This window comes from Leptonychotes weddellii, chromosome 5 (genome assembly GCF_054177405.1).
Source record: "Leptonychotes weddellii isolate Sample4059 chromosome 5, ASM5417740v2, whole genome shotgun sequence".
Classification (NCBI taxonomy): Eukaryota; Metazoa; Chordata; class Mammalia; order Carnivora; family Phocidae; genus Leptonychotes; species Leptonychotes weddellii.
The window spans coordinates 14664785-14688414 of NC_138373.1; the positions used below are offsets into that span (position 1 = coordinate 14664785).

The window sequence follows — 23630 nt, forward strand, 5'->3', positions numbered from 1 at the left end:
ACGGTCCCCCACTTGCACAGCCTGCCCGGTGTCCCCAGAGTTTGGGCACCATCATGTGTCCTTGTGTGTACATCCCACTCCCTCACCCACCTTTTTTTTTTACGATTTTACTTTATTTATTTATTTATTTATTTATTTGAGATTGAGAGCCCGGGCACAAGAGAGAGAATGAGCGAGCGGGGGGAGGGGGCGTGTAGGGAGAAGCCGGCTTCCCTCTGAGCAGGGAGCCTTGATCCGGGGACTCAAGAGATCATGACCGGAGCTGAAACGCTTTACCAGCTGAGCCACCCAGGCGCCCCCCCCCAACTCCCCCAACATCTAGTAGTGCGCCTTCCTGCGTGAATTCAACCACATTCCCTGCGAACTACTAAGTCAGGGGGTCTGGGGGTCTGATAGATTCAGCCCCTGAAGTGCTCGCAATGTAGTGGGGAGCACATATGGACACCCCTGGCTGGGGATTAGGAAAGGGTCACAGAAGAGGTGATGTTTGAGCACAGAAAAAGGGCAAATGGAGACCTGGGGAAGGAGTGCTTGGGGTGGAAGCCAGCTGATGAGAGTAGCAGAGGGGTCCCCTCTGGGGCCGGAGTCACCATCTCTGGGTTGAGTGGGCAGAGGATGGGGAGGGGAAGTAGGAAGTTCTTGGGAGATTGAGGAGATGGGCAGAGGGTTTTGTTTGTTTGCTTGCTTTTTTAAAGACAAACTAGTTTTAAGATTTTATTTATTCAGGGCGCCTGGGTGGCTCAGTTGGTTAAGCGACTGCCTTCGGCTCAGGTCATGATCCTGGAGTCCCGGGATCGAGTCCCGCATCGGGCTCCCTGCTCAGCGGGGGGGTCTGCTTCTCCCTCTGACCCTCCCCCCTCTCATGTGCTCTCTCTCTCTCATTCTCTCTCTCAAATAAATAAAAATAAAATCTTTAAAAAAAAAAAATACACGCACCCTCTACCCAACCCACCACAGTGTCCAATGTTGCCCCCTCCTCCCCAGCAGTTAGCCTGTAGCCCCTCACTCACTCCAGGAATTCCCTGCCCTCCAGGGGGGGCCCTGAAGTTTTGGCTAAGAGGTCTTAGCCTTATGGAAAGTAGGTGGGGAAGCGCGGCTCTGTTCTTCCGAGGCTTGAAGCCAACATACATGCCCAGTTGCCCACAGACCCATACACGGACGGAGGATGAACTTGACCCCCAACCCGGTCACATGGGCCTCCGGCCCCAGAGTCTGAGCTACCTGCACCGTCCACCTGAGAACGCTCTCCCCGGACCGCCCTTCTCCTCCATCTGCCTTAACACCTTCCCAGAGCCCCTCAGGCCTCAGTTCTAACAGCACCTTCCTGATGCCAGCCTACGCGAAGCTCCTGTGAACAGGCCCCCAGAGCCCCCATTCTTCTTTATCACAGTGCCTAGCTTGAAATTATTCTGTAATTGCTATGTGATTATTTGATTCAGAGCTGTCAGCCCTATTTCACGGTGAGCTCAGCGAAGGCAGAAGATGGTGTCTGTTTCGTCTCCCGTGCCTGGAACATAGTAGGCACTCGGGAAATACCTGTGACATGCTTGGCACCTGCCATCACACTCAACACACCTCACCGCACACAGATGCGGCTGCAGGCTCAACAGAAGGGCCCGCCGGGAGCAGCCCCGGGTGCCCTGGGCTCAGACACCAGGCCTAAGGAGGGAAGAAAGGAGGAGCACAGCGGCCCCAGGACAACAAAGACTGGGCCAGAACCTTGGGGACATAACTGGTCTGGGAGACTTGCAAGACCTGGGACAGAGGGCGGTGGGGTCACATTCTAGGGAGTCTAGCTATCAAGGGATTTCCAGTCCCGCCTGGAACACACACACACACACACACACACACACCACCCCACCCCCGGGGGTCTGGGAGGACTTAGGACCGTGTTAGCAAGAAAAGCTGGCGGAGCTAAGCAAGGAGGGCGGGGCTAGGGGAGGGGCAGGCAGGTAGGTGCCTTTCTCCAGGGATCCAGCAGCACTCTGGAAGGTCTCTGCGTAGCCAGGCTTGGCTGGAGACGTGTCCTCACTGGCGGCTGCGGAGACCCCAGCGTCTCCCTTCGTGCCTTATTCCTGCCTTCGAAGTTAGCCTTGGACGTCTCTTCCCCCTTCCCAGCGCGGATTCCAGGATCCCTTCCCTCTGGGGCCGATACCTGGAACTTGCCTTTGAAACCAGCCCTAAGTACCTTCCCTAGGGTGCCTGGTGTCTCTCCGCAGGGGCCCTGGTCCTGGGCCATGGCCCACAGGGCAGGCCTGGGGCCTGGGTGGCTGGGGGCTGTGGCCATTCTGCTTTTACTTGGATTATTCCGGTCCGGACTTGGTGAGTATTTGCGGCGGTCAGAGAGTGTGGGGTTTGGGGGGAGGGGTGGTGGACTTAGGCCAAGGGTATAACCCTTTTCTGGGCACACCCCTTATCCCTTATCTCGGCTTCCAGCCTCTCTAGCTCTGGGCCTCTCCCTCTCCCTTCAGCTTTGGCCTCCTGGGGGGCGCGGAGTGGGGGTGGGGGACGGTCCTCTGGAGAAGTGGCAGGTGCTAAGGGGTCTGGGAACTCTGGTCTTTCCTGTTTACCCTTCCCTCTTTCTCTCTTCCTCCAGGAGCAGACGGGGATGAAGGCGAGGCTTGTGTGGGGGAGGGGAAAGGAAGGGGACTTGGATTCAGATTCCAACGGAGTGTTTCATGAGCGCCTGACCCTCTCCCCGGTAGGGCCCTCTTACCCGTCCTTATTGCCTTAGTAAATCCTGCCATTAGTCTGTAAGATGGGGACGGTAAGTGGCATTCCCTGGAGAAAGAAACTGAGGTACGGAGAAGTGACTTGCCCAAGAGCATACAGCCACTGAGAGGCATAGCTGGGATTTTAAACCCACGTCTGAGTCCAGAGGTAACGACCTTGGAGGAAGACCAGCCAAGGCACACCACGCGACTCTGAGTCTGGTTTTCAGTCCCCGCTTCACCGCACACTGTGTGTTCTTGGCCAGTCCCCTCACCTCAAAAATGAAGTCGGTGATGTTTGTCTCCTGGGGCCCAGTGAGGACTCAGGGAGATAAAGTCCGTGAGTGAAAGCCTTCCCGCGGCCCCGCGCGTCGCCTGGGCAGTCACTCACTAGTAGCTATTGTCGTTATTACGAGGAGAGAAGGAGGAGCTTGGCCGGACGGTTTGCTCTGCTCCGAGGAAGGTGACTTTGTGAAGGGCTGCCGGCTCCTGCTCCAAAGGGCCGCAGCCTCAGTGGGGGTGAGGCTGTCCCGGAAACCAGATGCGCAGTGTGGGAGGCCTGTTGTTTGTTCAGCACGCATCCACGACTGCGGCTGTGTGCTCAGCCCCGTGTGCTGGGCACGGGGGACAAGGGGCTCAGCTCCAGGCCCTGTCAGCAGGGAATGCCCGGACTCTGTGCTGTCACAGACACCAGCACAACAGTTGTGTGAGGGGGCAGCGTTGGGGGATGCGGGGGTGGGGGCGGTGGGGGGCCGGGAGCTCCCAGCATCATCCAACTCAGCCAGCCCCGTGGGGGCAGCTGAAGGAGAGGCCGACATGTGAATCACCTGCATAGGCAAATAGGTTTGCTGAGCTGAGTAGGGATGAGGAAAGGTGTGCTCGGCAGAGTGACCTGGATAAGCAGAGGTCTAGAGGCAAACAAGTGTGTGGCCCAGTGTGTGTGACGGGTGTCCGGAGGGATGGCTGGACTAGGTGGTAGTGTCCTGGAAGGTCGGGAATGTATCTTGAGGGCAGAGTGTGGAGCCAGGAAAGGATTTAAGCTGAGGTGTGACCCGATCAGATTTGTGGTTTATAAAGATCTTCTGACTTGTGAGGAGTGGACGGAATGGAAGGTGGGAGGACCCGAGAGCAAGGAAGCTGGACGAAACCCGAGCTCGGTAACAAGGATGGTGAGGGGGCAGAACCAGCCGTGCCCGCCGAGCAGTGGGACGGGGACAAACGGGTGGCTGGCTCCCGTGAGCTCACTTCCCAAGCTCCAGACCAGGTCAACAGGGGGCGGCAGGCCCGAGGAGCCCGGTGCGGGGGCCCCAGAAGGACCTGACTCCCTCCCCTTCCTCCCTGGACAGCCTCCTGTGGCGTGGCCTCCCAAGCACGCATCACCGGGGGTGGTGGCGCAGCGGCCGGCCAGTGGCCCTGGCAGGTCAGCATCACCTACGACGGCACCCACGTGTGTGGCGGTTCCCTCGTGTCTGAGCAGTGGGTGGTCTCAGCTGCTCACTGCTTCCCAAGGTACCAGCCAGGTGGGGGGGTGGGGGGGAGGTGGGGGGAGTCAAAAGTGGGCTAAGGTCAAAGTTCAGGGATCAGCCTAGGCCGGAGGTTGGAGTCCTTGGGTTGGGTCCAGGGGTAGCAATAATTAAGTCCGAAAGGATCAGTCAGGAGTGAAGGCCAGAGGTCACAGGTCACAGGATGAAACTAATATGCAGTTTGGGATCTAAAAGGCCCTTTGCCTGGGACCAGAACCTGGGGGGGTAGATGGAACGGGGATCCCCAACAGGGAGCAGGGACCTAGGAGAGGTCTCCTGGGTCCCAGCCTTGGCCCCTCTGCCTGCAGGGAGCACCTCAAGGAAGACTATGAGGTAAAGCTGGGGGCCCACCAGCTGGACTCCTACACCCCTGAGGCCGAGGTCCGCACCGTGGCCCAGGTCATCTCCCACCCCAGCTACCACCAGGAGGGCTCCCAGGGCGACATCGCGCTCCTCCGGCTCGGGAGGCCGGTCTCCTTCTCCCGCTACATCCGGCCCATCTGCCTCCCCGCAGCCAACACCTCCTTCCCCAACGGCTTCCAATGTACTGTCACCGGATGGGGCCACGTGGCGCCCTCAGGTGAGGTGGGCGCTGATGTCTAGAGGCGTGGGGGGGCGGTGTCTGACTCAGGGGAGGGGGCCCCAGGTGAGCATCTTTTGCTCCCACAGTGAGCCTCCTGGCCCCCCGGCAGCTGCAGCAACTCGAGGTACCACTGATCAGCCGTGAGACGTGTAACTGCCTGTACAACATCGACGCCAAGCCTGATGAGCCCCACTTTATCCAGCAGGACATGGTGTGTGCCGGCTACGTGAAGGGGGGCAAGGATGCCTGCCAGGTGAATGCGGGGTGCGCAGTGAGACCAGTGCCTTTTGGCAGATGAGGGCCAGAGGGGCTGGCATGGCTGACCCGAGGCCCGGGGCCCCGTCCTGACGGTACTCTGTGGCTTTTCTCTTCAGGGTGACTCTGGGGGCCCACTCTCCTGCCCCGCGGGGGGCCTCTGGTACCTGGCAGGCATTGTGAGCTGGGGCGACGCCTGTGGGGCCCCCAACAGGCCTGGCGTGTACACGCTGACCTCCAGCTACGCCTCCTGGATTCACTACCACGTGACAGAGCTCCAGCCTCGTGTGGGGCCCCAGCTCCAGGAGTCCCAGCCCGATGGCCATCTCTGTGTCGACCATCAGGCCTTCAGCTCGGCCCCAGCCCGGGGCTTACAGGGGCTCGTCCTTCTGCTGCCACTAGGCCTGACCCTGGGCCTCGTCTGCTAAGCTACTCATCCTGGGAGCCGACCCTGCTTCCTGGACTTCCACACTGCACCCGAGGACAGATGCATGGCCCAGGAGTGGAGCTGGCCCTTCCCTGACATCTGGGCCTGGGGGACTGGTTTGAGTCACTCCTTCCTGCCCGGACCTGCGGGAGCCCAGAGCACCATCCTGACCTTTGAGCCCCCTCTTCTGGGTTCGTTCTTTGGGACTACAGCCCACAGGCAAAGAGTTTACTACCTGTGGTATTGGCTAGAGCCTCTGGGCACCTCCACCCGCTGGCTGGGCTCCTATGGAGCCCCTGAGGACCCTTAACGATGAAAATGAGCCCTGGCTCCCCGCTTTGTTTCTAGAAGATTGGGTACCTGCCTAGTTAATTGCTGCTGAAGGGCTGGCTCCAGCACTCTGAGCGCTCCTTCTGCCGGATGAGCCCCATCACTTCACCCTCTGCCTGTCTTCTGAGCTGGGGCTGCCTCCGGGCAGCATATTCTTAAGCACAGAAAAGGCCCCAATCTTGCCCCATCGGCTGCCATGCCCTCCTTGAACCTCGACTCCTAGACTCCGGAGGACTGAGCCCCCACTGGAACTGGGCTTGGGCTTGGGGTGAGGGATAGAAAGAACAAGCAGAAGGAAAATGTTTTGAGCACAACTGGCTGTGTGTGACATGCAACGAAGAACATCAGCTCTTGGCCTCTCCCTCCCACCTCCAAAGTCCAGAACCACTGGCAGAACTTACTTTATTAAAAAAAAAATGACATAACAGGTCTGTACATATTTACAGGCGGGGGGAGGGGGGCAGAGAGGCACGGGTCCAGCAGCCGGGGCGCAGCCCACTCACTTCTTGGAGAGTTTCACTTGCTTGTGCTTGGGGGGTGCCCACTTGAGACAGACTGAGTCCACTGTGGGGAGAAAGGCATGAGAGGCAGGGCTGGGCCTCTGGGCCCAGGCCAGGTTTCACCTCTAGGTGAGAACAAGGGCATACTGAGTCCTGGGGAGGGGGCAGGGAAACCTGGGAATGAGGAGCCTGCCCCAGGCTTCCGTCCCAGGAGCTGGTCAGACTACTTTGGGATCATGTAACAGTCAAAAGGTAGCTTTGGCTCCCAGTAGATCTTAACACCTACCCCCCACCACACACGCCCTGGGCAGCCCCCCACCTACCTGTTATGGGTGGTTTCTTATACTGGGCACTTTTGAGGTGTTCTTCTACCAGCTTGGGTGTGACACAGATCACATGCTGGCCCTTCCAGTACTTGACCATGTTGAGGGACTGTAGGGTGCTGATGATGTCATTCTGGGTGATGCTAGTCATCTGGCTGCAGAAAGGGATTAGCACGGATGTTGGGCAGAGTTCCCTTGTGGGGTCGGACTGGGACAGCAAAAGGGGACAAGGACGTGGGATCACGGCCAATCTTAGAAGAGTCCTTCCCTCTTTAAGGGTTCCAGGGCCCTCACCTGAGGTCCTTGATGGATAGTGTGCCCCGGAAGTCTCGCAGAATCTCCAGCAGGACCCAAGACCAGTAGCTGCGGTAGCTGAGCTTGCCCAGGTCAGACAGCGGCTTCTCAGGGGAGCCGACTGTGCTCTCTAGCTTGGAGAGCTCGTAACCTGGCAGCGGTGGAAAGGAGGATTCGGAGGACCCGGCCCCGCCCTGGCGCCCCCCATCCCCCCCCACCGCCATGGCCCCCACCACAGCTGCCCCTTCCTCCGTAGGCCAGGAACCACTCACTGAAAGCAATGAGGAATTTCCCATAACCACGGCGCTGGTAGGGGGGCAGGGTCAGGATGCAGGCCACATTGTTCCCATCTGGAGACTCCTTCTCCTACAGGGGTGTGTGGTCAGGACCTGTGCGGAGGCTCAGCCCCTTCTCCCGGTCAGAGTCCCCACCCTCCCTCAACCTGGGCTTCCCAATCCAGCACCTTCGAGAAGTAGCCAACGATGTGGGCCCCCTGCCTGTCCACCTCAGTCAAGATGTAAAAGACGAAGGGCTCCACGTCGAAGTACAAGGTCTTGTGGTCCAGGAAAAGCTTGGCGAGCAGACACAGGTTCTGACAGTAAATCTGAGGGGCAGGGGAGGTGGAAGCAGGCTCAGGGAGCGGGTATAACTCCCCACCTAGCTTCACGGAGGCCTGGGCAGCGGCTGCCACCCGCTCCGCAAACACCAGCCTTCAGAGAGCAGCCAATGCCGAGCCGCTGGGAAGTGGGGCCCCCCCACCAAGAACAAAAGCACTTAGAACCAAAAGGAGTCTTACATTTTCCAGATGGACAGGGAAACTAAAAACCAGAGAGCTCGGTTAACCAGTGACCACTTCTCCCCCACCCCCCGTGCAAAAAGGTGAGTTGCTTTGTTTTTGTTTTTTTAAGATTTTATTTATTTATTTAGAGAGAGAGTGTGTGTGTGTGCGAATGGGGGGGGAGGGCCAGAGGGAGATGAGAATCCCAAGCTGACTCTGCACTGGGTGCAGGGCTGGATCTCACGACCCCGAGATCATGACCTGAGCCAAAATCAAGGGTCAGACACTCAACCGACTCAGCCACCCAGGTGCCCCAAAGGTGTTTGTTTAGTTATAGCATGGAAACAGGAGTCATGGGCAGAAAAAGTTTTTTTTTTTTTTTTTTTTTAAGATTTTATTTTTAAGTAATCTCTGCACCCAACATGGGGCTGGAACTCACAACCCCGAGAGCAGGGGTCGCACGCTCCACCGACTGAGCCAGCCAGGTGTCCCAATCAGTTACCACTTCTGAGTGCTAAATAGGAGTTCAATCTTCAGGGACATTAACTTTTAGGTTTCCGATCAGGAAAGTGAGGCTCAGAGGAGGGAAGTGGCTGGCGTAAGGTCCCATGGCTGGTGAGTGCTAGCGCAGAATTCAAACTGGTATATGAGTTCTGTCTTATTCATAGCTGTATCCCCAACACCCAGCATGAGGCTAAGCATGAAGCTTGGTGCTTGGTAAATGTTTGCTGAATGGATGAGCTTTGAGCCTGATTCCAAAGCCTGAGCGGTCTGCCCACTTGGCCATACTCTTCTGCTGGGCCTCAGGAGCCTCCTTGCTGTAGGCCCAGACACCTACCCAGGCTAGAGACCAATATCAGGACGGATAATGAGACCTTGACGTTGGCTTCATGGCACAGATCAGGAGACCCTCTGGTTTATGACACCTTTTACATCCACTCTTATTTGACCCAACAATTGTGAAGTCCAGCATTGCTAGCCCATTTTACCTAGGAGGAAACTGAGGTTCTGGGGAGAGGGAGTCCTTGGCTGAGGCTTCAAAGTTAACAGGGTAGAGCTAGAGAGAACACCCATGTCTCCTGCTAGAGCCCTTTCTGCCACCCACCCTGTTCGTGCTCAGAAAGGCAAAGCAAGGGACCCAGGCCAGGCTAAGAGCCAATATTCCCCTTGAGTTATTTACCTCAAGGCTGGCTGAACACAAGGAGGTCACCAATAATAACAAAGGCCTACGTTTACTAAGCACCTGCTTGATGCCAGACACCGAGTTAAGTACTTGGCATTGCTCATTTGTTCCACCAACAATCCTATTAGGTCAACGTAATCATGACTCCTATCTTACAGATGAGGAAACAGGAACAAACAGCGTTAAGTCACTTGTCCACGGTCAGCTAGTCAATGACAGCACGGTTTGAAGCAGGAGCCACTCAGAAGCCTGCCCTCTTGGCCTTACCCTCTACGGTCCCCTTCCCTGGGAAACAGGGACATTTGGTCAGAGCTTCCCAGACTGACCAGGCAAAGGCCAGGTGCTCAATGGCAGCAAAGCAAGGCCCCAAATGCCCCACCCTGCCCCACCGAGGTCCTCCTGCCAGAAACAAGGAACTCCGCGGCCAGAGCTACACGGCTCTCCGGCAGCAAGTCACACAAAGCCGTCCCCTCCCAGGGAAGAAACCTTTCCTTCAGGCAGAAAGAGAAAGTGCTTCTAGAAGCAGCCTCAGGCGTGACAATCTCTACTCTGGGCCAGGACTGCCCCCAACCCAAGCCACCTCGTCAGGAGAAAAGTCTTCAGGGCAGAACAGAAACCGTCCCCAAGGCTGGCGCCCCAGAGCCGGATGTTTACCGGGCGCCAACCACAGGCCAAGCGCCAGACTAAGCATGACCTCACAGGCCTTTCCCCGGAGGGGGCTCGTCCTCAGGCCGGCCTCTACCGTTCGGCGACAACGAGGATCATCCAGGAGGTGCTCCCCCCCACCTCCCACGGCACTTCGGCCCCCCAGCTCACCTTGTGGTCTTTGCCGTCGACCTCATACACGGAGATGTTGCTCTTGCGATAGATCTCCTTCCCGGGGGGCTGCCGCCACTGACATTGACCCTGGGGGTGGGGGCGGGGAGACAAAGCCTTGAGACCTTGAGGTTTCCTGCTAGGTGCCCCCCCACCCCCATCCCACCCTGTGCGGCTTGCAACAGGTCTCCCTTCTGTTTCCCCACCTACAGACCCTGGGCCCCGGACTTCACCTACGTCAAGTAAGCCTCCCAACTACCTGAGGAGACAGAGCCTCTTTTACAGATGAAGAAACCGAGGCGCAGAGAGGCTACGGAACTGGCTTGCATATCACACAGCTAGATGGTCTCAAGTTCAGGCCAGCCTGGCTCCGGAGGACTCTGGCGGGCTCTCATCCATGACACTGGCGGTCCCCAAACCGCACACATCTGCCTCAGGTCACGCCCTCTGGGAAACGCCGTGCTGCGCGAGGCTGCGAGCCCCCAGCACCCCACCCCCGGGCCACCCCTGCCAATGCCTCCCATCTGTCCCCCCCCTTCCAGCCCCATTGCTCAGGGGCCATACTCGCTCCCTCTTTTGCCCCGAGGAACCTGGCACTGGGCTGGCCTCGATAAACATGTAGTGTCTGGGGTGACCTGAGGAGGTGGGAAGGGCGGGGATTACCGTCCCCGTTCCACGGAAGAGGAAACTGAGGTCTGGGGGAAGGCAGCGAGTTGGCCAAGGTCACGCCAGCCAAGGCAAGGCCAGGCCTAGAACCCGGGTCTCTTGAGCCACGGGCAGCTTTTCCTTGTACCCAACTCCTCTGGAACCTGTCTCTCTTCCCTGTCGCTGCTGTCTCGGCCCCTCGGCCCCCGCGGCCCCTCTCTCACCAGGCCCAGCTGGCCCGGGCTCACCAAGTGGAAGCGGTAGCTCTTCTCGAATTTCATGTACTTGAGGCAATACTCGCAGAGCCACAGCTTGGGCTGTTTCCCGTAGTCTTCGGGGAACGGTGAGAAGTACCACGCATCGATCTCGTAGTTCCCGATGTGGATCTTGTCCACGTACTTCACCTTGGTGATCTGTGGGTAAGGTGGGAGTGCAGGGCAGTGGCTGGCTCCGTCGGGGCGAGGGAAGCCGGCCGAGGGAGCGCCCGCGGGCAGGAGCCCGGCCCCTGCTTACCGCCTCGTGTTCCTTCTCCAAGGCTGCTGTGGTGGGGTCCATTTCTGCATAGGTCTGGGCAAGGACAGAGCCGGGAACAGAGGTGAACAGAAGTGGTGCTCAGGCTGTCCCTCCCCTGCCCCGGAGCCCGGTGCTTCCCTCCTGTCTTCCAGACCTCATCCCCCGGATGACAATAATAACCACACGAACAGCTAACTTGTTTGAAGCGGTTTTGAAGCTGGCTGGGCCAAGCTCCTCTCCTGCCTTCCCACCCACCCACCCACCCACACATCCCTGACGCCCAAGTTTGGACCTTTTGCCAGATGAACAGGGCTAGGAGCAGAAGGCCTGCTTCCGGTCCTTGGGCAATACAAAAGGATCAGTCCAGCTCTGCCAAAATTGTCATGAGGCAAATGAAGAATGAATCTTATCTTCCGTGCCCATAGCAGGAACTGGTGCTGGACTCCCCAGCGTGACTGGACCTCTTTCCTGAGCACCAGATCCAGGGAGTTGCCTGCTCCCGAGGTCCCTCCCGCAGCCACATCAGACTCGAGGTGTCCAGGAAGGAACTCAGCCCGTCCTCCCCGCAGACCTATTCATCCTCCTGGGGTCCCCCGTCTCACTGGGGGCATCACCCTCAGAGTAGCTCCTCCTCCTCTCAGCCTGGCATTCAATCAAGGGCCACGGTCTGTCAGTTCTACCTCCCTGATGTCTCTGCAACCGGTCCCTCTCTCGAACTCTCCTCTGTCCAACTCCAAAGAGCCACTGCCACCATCTCAAGTCTGGACCATTAACGACGCCTCCACAGATTCCCAGCCTCCAGTCGCAGCCCTTCCACGTCTACACTCTCAAGGCCCCTCTTTCTGTGGCCTTCGTGCTGTGAGCTTGCAGTTCCTTCTCCTTCGCCGCCAAAAAATGCTTACTCAACCTCGAGCAGAGCATGAGCCAGGGGAGTGTGAGATGAGGCAGTTTTGGGAGCCATCCATCCTGTGTAATCGTTTTTTACTGTGCTCTTTCCTGTCCTTCAAGGCTTCGCGCCCTGCCCACCCCCTCCCGGAGACCTGACTGAATTCTTCCGACACAACACACCCTCTCCTTTCCAAGTTGGGAACGCACTGGTTAACAACAATCCCCTCTGACTGCTCCCACTTAGTTTCCCCAATTTTCCCAAGTCCTTAGAAAGCAGAGACTAAAAGTCATGTCACACTCCCAGCACATCCTGTTCCTCAGCCAGACTCTGTAGGAGCAACCAAGCACAGCCTGATAATGGAGAGGGGGCCCAAGAAGGCCTATGACCTACACCAGGGGAGGACGGCAGCCTCGCCCTGCAGTTGAGAAGGGAGGAAGGAGTCAGCATTTTACCTAGACCCCCTTGCACAAAGCACTTTGCTTGTCTGGCCTCATGTAACCTTTTCGGCCACCCTGAGATGTAGCCTTTTTATTTTGATTTTACAGAGAAGTAAATAGGGAGAGGTGAGGTCACCTGCCCTCGGGGACTAGCTAGCTGCCATTTATTCCAAGTGCCAAACACTCCACAGGTAGTGTTTTCTTTAGTCCTCACAAAGCCCCTGAGACAAGAGTGCTCATTATCCACACTGCACAAAGAGGAAACTGAGGCACAGAGCGGCGAGGTCACAGAACTGGTACCCAGCACCACTGAGCACAGGCCCCTGGCTGGTCTAACTCTGAGCCTAACCCCCGCAAAGATGCGAGAAGAAAGATTTTCCTCCTCATATGCCTCTTTAAAAACCCACTTCCCAACTCTCACAAAAGACAATCCTCTTCCACAAATGCGTTAAAGAACTACAAAAACACTACTTTTCTTAAAATGCTGCAATTTATTTAGAATTAAACATTAATTAGGCTCCGAAGAACCTTGCTGATTCTTAACTCGCCGATTATCCATCCTTTGATTTTATCACCTCTGGCCCATTGTCATCCACCCTGCCGACTACCAGCTTCGAGGTACATTTTTGAGACTTAAATTTGCCAGTGCAACCTGGTCGAGGAACTAAGAGAAACTTAGACCTGGCCACATGTGACTACGTGAATTCATTAAGTTTAACACAAATTTAATTTCTGGCCACACCAAACACATTTCAAGTGCTTGGCCACCACATGTGGTTAGTGGGGCTACTCGATCGGACAGTACAGATATATTTCCACTTATCACAGGAAGGTCAATGGGACACTGCTGCCTTAGACCCTGAGGGGTCTTTCTAGCTTAGGGTATTTCAATTTTTTTTTATCACAAGCCCACAGCAGGAAATGCAATCAGCACTATAAACCAGCTGACCTGTCTGTGTATACACAGTGTATGTATCTGTACTTGAAATAAAAGCTTCTCAAAAATAATACTTACCTTTAATAAAGTGCAATGTATTGCGGTATTTCCTATCTTACCCTATTTCTTTTTTTTTAAAGCAGGCTCCACACCCAGCGTGAAGCCCAACGCGGGGCTTGAACCCTGAGATCAAAACCTGAGCTGATATCAAGAGTCAGACACTTGACTGACTGAGCCACCCAAACGCCCCATATTTTTATTTTTTTCTCTCCACCCAACATGGGGCTCAAACTCACACAACCCCGAGATCAAGAGTTGCATGCTCCAACTGAGCCAGCCAGGCGCCCCTCTTTCTTTCATTTTTAAATTTAAAAGCCTGTTACAACCCACTGAGCTAATTTGGCTGTGCCCCACAGCTGGAAAAAACATTGCCCCAAAGCACACAATGAGCACTCAGAAGGAAGACATTGCACTGGCTGAAACTAATGAATGTCTAAGTGCTTGAGAACTCAATAAACCCTGGTCTCATCTGCACTCCCCATTTTACAAATCAAGAAACTGAGGCTCAGAGTGGGGGGAAATAACCCCCAGGGGTGGCAGGAGTTGGGGAAAAATACCCAGGTTTTGGATCAAGAAGGATCCTTCCAGGTTTTGGATCAAGTGGCCCAAGTTTCTAGGACGTGGCAAAGTCATGGTTAAGGGCTGGTGCCCTGAAGTTGGACAATCCAGTTGGGAAATCTAATTTCTAACCGGGTTCTTAAACCTATCTGTTCTTCCCCTGTAAACTGGACATAATAATGATGCCTACCTCACAAGGTTGCTGTGAAACTTCAGGGAGATCATGTATCAAAATACTTAGCCTGTAACTTTGGCTCACAAGCCAATAAATGTTTGCCATTATTATTCTAATTCCAGCCCACCCTTTTACTAGCTGTGTAACCTTGGGCATGTTACCTAACCTCTCTGATCCTGCTTTCCCATCTACAGAAACCATTATCCCCGTGGCACTGAATTGTTAGGAAGGACATGATGAGCTTATATACGTGCAGGACTCAGCACGGTGCTTGGCAGCAGCCAAGTGCCCAATATCATTCATTCTCTTCCTTCCTTTTGGACTTAAATTCTTTGTCTAAGGTGGCACAGCAAATAGGAGACAAAGGAGGCTATTGGTGCAGGAGGCCTGGGTTCCAGTCCCAGCTGTGCCATTTCCTGTGAGACTGTAGCCAAGTGCTTGCCCTCTCTGAGCCTCACTTTTCTCCTCTGTGAAGAATATGTGACAAAACATAGGTAAAGTCCCTGACACACTGTAGGAGCTTTAGAAACGGGAGCTGCTGTGGTTTGGGCACTGGGACTCAAGGGAGCTGGCAGAGGCAGCTGAGCCTCCTGAGGCCTTGGAGAAGGGGAGGGGACCCGGACCTTCTGCACATGGTTGATCTCATCATGCTTGCGCTTTTGGTTGCGAGTGATCTTGCGCTCAGGCTGCTCAGCCAGCTCGCTCAGGTACTTCTCTGAGTTCTTCTGCACAGCATCTTTTACTGTCTTGGTCAGCGCCAGCCGGTTCTTGTCTACCCATTCGTCCAGTCGCCGGTTAACTGTGAGGATGGGCCATGAGGGTGCTGCTCTTCCACCCCTCTCCCCCACCTCCCAGGCCCGATACCCCCAAGTCACTCACAGCCCACGTAGTGTACATAGAATTCCTCTCGGCCCTCCTGATCATTCACTCGAGACTGAATCACTTCAGCAGAATCTGTGAAAGAAAAAGGCTAGGATCATCAGGAAGGCCGGCAGGGATGGGACAAGAAGGATCCTTCACATCGAGGAGCAGTTTCCCGATTCCAGGGCCATACATAAGCTAACATCACCTGCCTACATCTGCCATTCCATCGATCACTGCCTGTGAAGTGGGCCAGGTTGGAGCTGTTACTCTTACTTTGCAGATGAAAAACTGAGACTTACCCAGGCTCACGTATTTGAAAAGTGCTAAGAAGCTAACACTTAACTGGGTTTAAGTCTGGCTTCAAATTCAATGCTTGTTTTATACTCAGTTGTTCATTTGTTCAGGAGTCACGAGGGCTGGCTCTGGGTTTATATATAATCCTAGCTCCCCACTTCCTTTATTTAACTGCAAATTATTTTGGTTGAGCCTCAGTTTCTTCATCTACAAAATAGGGATAATAGTGCGCACCTCAGAGGGAGAGTTAATGCCTCTAAAGCTTTTAGCATAATGCCTGACAACTGGCAGACCATCCAACAAATGAGTAAGGCAATCACTGCGTGTCAGGTCCTATGCTGTGTTATTGCTGGGTAGAGAGAACACTGCAGTGAATCACAAGATGCCCTGCCCTCCAGAAATTCCCACTCTGATAGGGGAAGACGCAGACTGACAATGACAACATAATGTCACATATACCACAGCTGACTGAGGTATGAAGAAAATGTTGCAGGCACATACAGAAGGGAACGACTCACTCTGCCCGAAGGAAATCAGTAATGGCATCACAGGAGTTATGGGATGTTAAAAGGTTGAGTAAGCGCGAGCCAGGTGAACCAGGCAGGAGAAAGGGAAGGGCATTCAAAGCAGCGGGCACAGGCGGCGAAAGGCATATGGTCTTCAGTGGGTACAATGTGGTCTGCTCGGCAATGGCCTTTGCTAGCAGTGGCTAGAAACCAGAGAGGTCACAAAGATGCACGCCATTCTAAGGAATTTGGGGTTTATTCTGAAGATGAGGGAAGAGGAGGGAAGGAAAAGGGAAGCTCGTTTTTGTTTCCGTAGGTCCTCTTCGTTGGCGGTTGTAGAAGAGGGCTGGAAGAGGAAATCGCAGACAAGACACACCAGCAAGGAACCACGGTTTTGTGTGAAAAGGCAATGAAGCCTAAGATTGGACAAGCAAGTAGAATGGGAGCTCTACACAGCATTAGAAGAACTCGGTGACTGTGGTGACTACTGGGGTTACGAGGCGGCGCCCGGGAGAGCCCGAAACTCCGCGTTCTTCCCTCAAGCCCCGCCCCCATGACGCCCAGCCCCTCAGAGAACCCGCCTTCAGACCCCGCCCCCTGGCCTTGGGCCCCGCCCTCACGCCAGGTGCTGTCCGGGCGTCGGCACAGGTACGTTTCTCCAATCTCCACGGTGACTTCCGGCTCGCCGCGCGCCGGGGTCGGGGGAGAGACGCGGCCCGGGGACGGGGCGGTCCCCTCGACCGCCGCATTCTCCCCGGGCCCGGGATCGCTCTCCCCCGCGACCCCTGAAGTCGCCGCCGCAACCGCCGCAGCTGCTCCCTGAGCCGCCATCGCTGTAGTAGAATGACGCCAGAATCCGGCGCCGCGCAGCCCTTTAGTTCCGGGTCAGCGACGCGTGGCGGAGGCCGCTGCCGGCTTGAGGGTGGGGTCTGTGATGTGGCAAGAGCTCATTGGTTAGTGCGGCCTTCCAGCGCCACCCCCACCCCCACCCCCGCCGCCCCGGACAAGTTTGACCTTTCTGTGCCGATTGCCAAGTTACGGAATTTTTCTTTTTCCGTCTGGAAATATGGCTGAACCCCGAGTTGAAAGAGGAGAAAGACTTTCCTGATGTGATGACTCAGCCCAATCTTTTTAAAGGGCCTGGTACCCGAGGAAGCCAGGATGTGCCACTTACCAGAGGCGCTGCCCCCACTTTACCCGGTACCCGGCGAGCCAGAGCGGCCTCCCTGGCTGCCTGGCATTAGGGCTTTGAGCCTGGAATTAACACCCACCCCCGCGCCGCCCGTTTCCGCCAGACTAACCCAGATCACCCCTTTTATAAAGATTGAGGGAGCTGCCTTCCTTGTTCAGGGTGAGGGAGACAGGACGTCTATGTCCAGGGATAGCGAGTAAGTTGCTCTCGTAGAATGAAACCTTTCTAAAGAAAGGACCAGGTCCCCTACAACAGACATCCCCTAAACAAACTAGTCAAAGGCAGTGGACATATTGGAGAGCGTCTTGGGCTTAGTGAATGAGGAATCCTGGATTCTGACCCTACTCTGGGTAAATTGTGCAAGGGTGTCCATCCTCAGAGCGACCGTAAAGGTTAAATTATACATAACTGTACAATCCATAGAGCTATATAAAGGGTAAGCCATATATTTACCTGTCTCTTCTGTATATAAAATAAGTGTGTTGTACAGTGTCAAACAGGGTAGGTGCTCAATAAACATTCTTTTTGGCCATTCTCTGAATCGTCTTTGACTTATAAATTGGTTACTGGGATTAAAAGCAATTCTAACGGGGTGGAATGCTCAAGGCCGGAGGATGGGGCTCAGGTTTCAGATCAAGAAATAGTGGAGGGCGCCTGGGTGGCTCAGTCGTTAAGCGTCTGCCTTCGGCTCAGGTCATGATCCCAGGGTCCTGGGATCGAGCCCCGCATCGGGCTCCCTGCTCCGCAGGAAGCCTGCTTCTCCCTCTCCTGCTCCCCTTGCTTGTGTTCCCTCTCTCGCTGTGTCTCTCTCGGTCAAAGAAATAGTGGAGTTCATTGGGGGTGAGATGATGGCAGTGGGAAGCACTGGTAACTTGGCTTTGGGGAAATTAAAGAACTGGGGGGAGAGTGGACAGTGAATGCCAAGTGTCTGGCTGCATAAGAATCCGGAGAAATAAACAAGTCAGGCAAGAAAAAAAAAATTCCAATGCCCTGGGGCGCCTGCGTAGCGCAATTGGTTAAGCTTTGGACTCTTGGTTTCGGCTCAGGTCATGATCTCAGGGTCATGAGATCGAGCCCCACGTGAGGCTCCATGCTCAGCACGGAATCTGCCTAAGACGGTTTCTCTCTCTCCCTCTCCCCCTCCTCACCCTCTAAAATAAATCTTAAAAAAAAAAAAAAATTCCAGGGGCACCTGGGTGGCTCAGTTGTTAAGCGTCTGTCTTCGGCTCGGGTCATGATCCCAGGGTCCTGGGATCGAGCCCTACATGGGGCTCCCTGCTCGGTGGGAAGCCTGCTTCTCCCTCTCCCACTCCCCCTGCTTGTGTTCTCTCTCTCTGTGTCAAAAAATAAAATCTTTAAAAAAAATTCCAATGCCTTCTCCCACTCCCCATACCACCCCCCATCTTCAAGACTGTTATTCTCTCCACCCAGGGTTCTGGTGCCTCACTTTTGACTTCACCCAACATCTTGTTAACAGGGTTGCTATCCTTTCTAGTTGAGGATTAGCCTGGGCCTTATAAATCCCTGATCCAGGTTACTACACCAACTCCTCACTATTCTCCCTCTAATCCTCCCTTCTAATGTGCAAATCTGTTACTTCTAGAACTGTGTAGATGCTTCACCCAGACCCTCTGGAATTTCTTTTTGTTGCTTCTTCAGATCCAGATTACCTTTGATGTGCTTTCAAAAGCCAGAGGCTCTTTGTCAAACTATCCCTTGGGCTAATAGAGCTGTTTTGCCTTAAAAAAGCTGAAAAGGGAGGGGTGGGGGGTTAAACGGGGCAGGGATACACCTGGGTGGCTCCGTTGGTTAAGTGTCCATCGACTCCCACTTTCAGCTCAGGTCAAGATCTCAGTGATGTGTCCAACTCCGATTTTGGCTCGGGTCATGATCTCAGGGTTGTGAGACTGAGCCTTGCGTTGGACTCTGGGCTCAGTGCAGATTCTGCTTGGGATTCTCTCTCTCCCTTTCCCTCTCCCCCTCCTCTCTCTCTCTCTCTTTTTTTTTTTTTAAGATTTTATTCATTTATTTGACAGAGAGAGACACAGCGAGAGAGGGAACACAAGCAGGGGGAGTGGGAGAGGGAGAAGCAGGCCTCCCGCCGAGCAGGGAGCCAGATCGATCCCAGGACCCCGGGACCAGGACCTGAGCTGAAGGCAGACGCTCAACGACTGAGCCACCCAGGCGTCCCTGTTTCTCACTCTCTTGCGCGCGCTCAAATAAATAAATAAAATCTTAAAAAAAAAAAAAAAAAAGCTGCAAAGGGAAGTTTTCAACTTGAAAGTTTAAGTACCTACCCACCCCTACTTCCCAACACAGACATTAACCAATGATTGTCAAGCAGAGTTCATCAATGACCGTGGAATTTAGCTCTCCCGCCTCCAGCTCGAAGACAGAACTTAGCAGCTGGCTCTGAACTTTTGCCTGAGATGACATCCTTGTCTGGCCTCCTGCCCTTCCCTTTTCTGCTTCCCCTACTCCCTAACTGGAGCACTTTCTCAACAAATCACATGGACACAAACCCTCCTTTCAGCGTCTTCTTCTAGGAAAGCCAACTGGAAACATCCCTTTCTAGCTGAAAATCTGTCCATGGATTCCTGCTGCCTACAGGAGAAAGCCCATGCTTCCTGGCCAAATTCCAGCCTCAACCCCCGTGCCAGAGCCAGCAGGATTTTCAGCCTGGTAAGTCACATCTGACCTCCAGATACAATTCCTGTCTCCCCTCAACCCCCCACTTCCATCACCAGTCCCACCAAGCAGGCTTTCAGGCCTTTCTTCCCCCTCCCTTGGGTCACCACCTGCTATCTGGAGCCCTTTCCTTCTGCCCCCCCCCCCCGCCGGACCAGGGCCCCACTGTCCCCTGGGACATGCCAGGATATAATCTTGTGTGTTCCTTTTTCTTGGCAGAAGCAGGCACAACTGGCAGGCAGTATTTTTAATCTTACTCAGGCTCAGGAATCAGATGGCTCAGGAGGTTGCCCAGTCTGGTAACCTTCACCTCCAGAACCTGTGACTGTCAATAAGAGAAGTGTCAGAACTGAGGCCTGAAGCTGGGCCAACTTGGACCTTCGATATCGCCTGGGACCCAGAAACACCTGTTACATGAAATTTAGCATTTGTTAAATGAAAAGAGATTTGGGGGCAATTCTACACCTGGCCTGACAGGCTGTCTGGACAGTTCGAGACTGGGACACAAGCTACTTAAACCCAAGGGCCCAGGGAACCAGAATAGGGTGGAAACAAAAGCCCACCTGCCCTCCCCACACACGGGGCCCAAGAGGGCATTCAAAATGTGAACTTTAATAACAAACAGCAGGTCAAGGTAGGGGTTCCCCAGGAACGAGAATAACGGAGCTGGTGTTGGAGGTCTCAAGGGTCCCCACTTCCTCTCCCCCAAGGCCTGGAGGCAGGGAAGCAGTGGGCCTCTGTAGAGGAGGGGTGGCACCGGGCTCCATGTAATTCCATCTGTTTGGGGCCCTAAGGCCCAAGATGCAGCAGCATGTGGAGCAGGGTGGCACCCTGCCTCACCCAGAAGGTCCTGGCAGGGTGTGGGGCCCAGGCTAGGCAGGCAAGTAGGCCAAGGGCTGTGGGGTCAGATGCGGAAGCTTTCCTCTCGACCATCGATGTGCCGGAGTCGCAAGTAGACATCTGTGCCAATGCCCTGCAGGGACTGCAGCCGAAGGGAACCACCGAGGTACTCCGCGTAGGCCCGTGAGGTGGGCAGCCCGAAGCCAAAGCTGGGATGGGCAGGGGGATAGGATAGAGGCTTCAGAGGCTTGAGTCCCCTGGGGCCCCCCCCACCCCTCCATCCTAGCCAGGTGGGGCCTCACCCATGCATGGGCCCTGACTGGCCGCCACTGTGCATGTCCAGGTGGCCAAAAAGGGGGCTGATCCGGGGGTCCTGGGTGCTGGCCTCAGCTGTAGTGAAGTGGTAGTCCATAACCCGATCCAGATCTTTGTGAGCGATTCCCCCGCCCCGGTCTGAAATCCTGGCAAGATGTTGATAACATGGGCTGGGCCCAGCTTTGGTGGGGGCCTCACCACCTCCCAAACAAACAGTGCGAAGTCTGCCTTCCTGCCCCTTCCACCCAAAGATGGAATGTGATCCACCTAGACCCTGGGGCCTTGTTTTTTATAAGCAACATCCTTCCATCCTCACTTCTGCCTGGGCCACTGGCTGCTGTACCTTCTCACGGGATTTTACACTTACTGTCAACCCAACATCCTAACTCCCCACTCCAGGCCCCTCAGTTGCTGACAAGGATAGGGCCCCTGGCACCTGCAGCCGGCCCCAGATCCGTTCATATCCAGCTCATGGCATTCTCAGAACCGGAGAGTATCTTGTCTGACCAGTGGGGGGCAGGTCCTGGCTCAAGGTCAAGCAGCAGGGAAGAAACAGTGCCTGGAACCCCCACGTATCCCAGCCTAACTCCCACTAAGGGCAAACCTGATGACGAGATCGATATCATTGTTGGCGATCGTGATGACCACGTCTGGGACATTGTAAGGAGTGTCTAGGTGACTCTCCATCGTGGCTCTACGCGGGGAGGAAAGACCAGTAGGTGGTGGTACCCCAGCCTCATCCCAGTTCCTGTCTGCCCCCTTCCAACATATCCAGCCAGCCCACCTCATGGCATTCTTGAGGAGCTCAGGCAGGATGTAGTCCAGCGGCATAGGGATGAAGGGGAAACGCGCGGCCACATGACCATTGATACGGACGCGGGGGGCATTGCCATACTTGTGCTCACATAGGCGTCTGTGGATAGGAGCAAAGTTCAAACCTAGACCAGTGATTCTCAGATGGAGGTGATTCTGCCCCCACCACTCCCAGAGGAATTTTGCAATTTCTAGAGATATTTTTCCTTGCCACAACAGGGAGTTGCATTGAATAGAAGCCAGGGATCCTTCTAAAGATCCTAACAGGCACAGGACGGCCCCTAAGAATTATCTGACCCAAAATGCCACATTTGAGAACCCCTGCCGTAGGCAAGGGCTCAGACCCAAGCCTTTCCAGCCAGAAGACACCCACCCCCTTAGCTGTTCTAGCCTCACCTGGCAAAGTCCACCCACTTTTCAATAATCTTCTTTGGCGATAAGCGAGTGCAGATGATGCCAACAAAGTCGGGCTGGCAGGAGAAAAAAAGTCAGGACTAAGCAGTACCTTGACCCACACCTCGGCCACCAAATGCTTGCAATCTCTCTGGACCGCTGAAGCAGCCCCAAGCCTCTCCCAGGCCCTTGGTCCAGTCCCCAGCCCAAGGGAGACCCTGGCTCAGTCCCCTCTGCCCCACCTGGTAGGTCTCAGATCCCAGCACCCCACCTTGTCCTCATGCAGCGCCAGATGATGTGTGGCCAACATGCGGATCCCAAGCCTCGAAGTCAGTGTCTTGTCCAAGAAGTAGCGGACGAGCTTCTCATCCTGTGAAGAGTGGGGCCTCAGAAACCCTGTGCCTTTCCCAGGCCCCCCGATAGGCCCGGGTGCCCACTGTGCTGCCCCTGACCTCTATGTGCTTCCGGCTCTCGCGCAGGCCCTCAGCTAAGAGGGTCACCACATCCTTGTGGTCGTCCAGCAGCTGTCGCACCAGCTGGCAGTACTGGGCCTCGTCCGCCTGGTCCTTGATCTACAGGCCACAGAGTCATGAGCTTGGATGTTTCAGCCCTGACCTCTCAGCCCCTCACCCTGCCCTGGCCCAGCCCTCACCGGAGGGAAGTCTGTCAGCTTCTGGAAGGCACGGATGTACAGCTCGTGCTGCAAGGAAGAGGTGTAGGAATTCACAGGGATGCCGTGGGCACTGGGTAGAGAACAGCCACCCATGCTTACCCATGGGGATTGCCATCCATCCCAATTCACTTGGTTTAAACCCCCATCATGGTCTTTTAAGCCTCAATGAATATGGAACTTTGGCCTCTTAAGGCCTGGGTCTGAGCCCTCTGGCCCTGAAACCTTTTGGCAGACAAGTTTCTGCCACTCTGGTCCCGTCTCCCAATACATCCCTTGGGCAGTTGGGGGCACACTGATCTACAGTCCCCTCGAGAGAAACCCACGCCCCCCAGAGGCCCCCTTACCACGTGCAGTATGGTGGGGTTGCAGCCAATGATAAAAGGAAGGCTACGGAAGCCCTTGATGCGGTGAGCGATCCTCACTGGCAACTCTTGCTGCAAGTACCGGGCACTTTTCTAGGAGAAAAGAGGGAAGTCAGGGCCAGGGCCTGAATGGCTGTGCCAGGGCTCCAGGAACCAAGACAGAAATAGGGGGCTGGAATCTTACCAGAAGGTGGCTGCCATCCTGAGAGCGGCCTGAATAGAGCATCATGGTCGGAGTGAGGCGGACTGAGGGCTGGAGGGGCAGATGGGCTTTGAGCACTGGATCTGCAACGCCCCGCCCCCACCACATCAGCCCCACCCCTTCCCTGGACACCCACTCCAGCTCCGGACCTTCTCCGCTGCCACATCGATGGCCGACTGGTTGTAAAAGGAGGTGACGGTCTTGGAGCGCTCCCGCGCCATCTCCACGTGGTGCGTATCGGTGGCTGATGTGGAGCGAGCCCGGAGCGAGAGTGCAGGCCCCAGTAAGGGCCGGAGTGGAGGTCCGCTCCGGGGACCACTCCCCAGCACGGACGCCAGTATCATCGTCCTCTCTGCTCCTTTGTTTCTCTTTGGACTAGGCGGCCGCTAGGGCAGAGGACCAGATACACCGAGGCGACCCCAAAGCGGGGCAAGGGGTGTGCTGGGTGGGCAGGGGCTCTTCTCTGACTTCAGGAGCGACTGCAGGTCAAGGATGCTGACAAGCTCAGCCCCCAGGGGGCAGCTCCCATCTGCCGGGGGGGGGGGGGGGGG

At 55.5% G+C, this 23630-nt stretch overlaps 3 protein-coding genes across 6 annotated transcripts in view; 1 reads left to right on the forward strand and 2 right to left on the reverse strand.

Annotated features, from left to right (window-relative positions):
• The first annotated feature begins 1965 nt into the window (after positions 1-1965).
• Positions 1966-6254, forward strand: PRSS8 (serine protease 8). The gene is made up of 5 exons (XM_031024329.2): positions 1966-2322; positions 4058-4220; positions 4543-4814; positions 4904-5070; positions 5192-6254. Exons 1-5 carry the CDS (start codon positions 2238-2240, stop codon positions 5498-5500), a joined length of 996 nt encoding a protein of 331 aa, XP_030880189.1. The 5' UTR covers positions 1966-2237; the 3' UTR covers positions 5501-6254.
• On the reverse strand, positions 6215-16465 carry KAT8 (lysine acetyltransferase 8). The gene is made up of 11 exons (XM_006729852.3): positions 16222-16465; positions 14817-14891; positions 14561-14736; positions 10882-10935; positions 10617-10781; positions 9724-9813; positions 7410-7550; positions 7219-7312; positions 6947-7097; positions 6653-6807; positions 6215-6393 (listed from the first exon to the last, which is right to left on the reverse strand). Exons 1-11 carry the CDS (start codon positions 16430-16432, stop codon positions 6329-6331), a joined length of 1377 nt encoding a protein of 458 aa, XP_006729915.1. The 5' UTR covers positions 16433-16465; the 3' UTR covers positions 6215-6328.
• A 3608-nt stretch (positions 16466-20073) lies between these two features.
• The window catches only part of BCKDK (branched chain keto acid dehydrogenase kinase), a 4139-nt gene continuing 582 nt past the window's right edge, over positions 20074-23630 (reverse strand). Inside the window, exons 2-12 of one of the 4 annotated variants that reach the window (XM_006729851.3) lie at positions 23229-23608; positions 23062-23130; positions 22860-22970; positions 22495-22542; positions 22295-22414; positions 22114-22212; positions 21846-21919; positions 21421-21549; positions 21241-21330; positions 20624-20782; positions 20074-20530 (exon numbers count right to left, since the gene is read on the reverse strand). In XM_006729851.3, the coding sequence (XP_006729914.1) occupies positions 20386-20530; positions 20624-20782; positions 21241-21330; positions 21421-21549; positions 21846-21919; positions 22114-22212; positions 22295-22414; positions 22495-22542; positions 22860-22970; positions 23062-23130; positions 23229-23423 (1239 nt within the window). In that variant the 5' untranslated portion in view covers positions 23424-23608 and the 3' untranslated portion in view covers positions 20074-20385. Of the gene's footprint in view, positions 20531-20619; positions 20783-21240; positions 21331-21420; positions 21550-21845; positions 21920-22113; positions 22213-22294; positions 22415-22494; positions 22543-22859; positions 22971-23061; positions 23131-23228; positions 23609-23630 lie in introns of those variants that run through there. The other 3 variants (XM_031024326.2, XM_081819671.1, XM_081819672.1) reach the window with 3 other exon arrangements.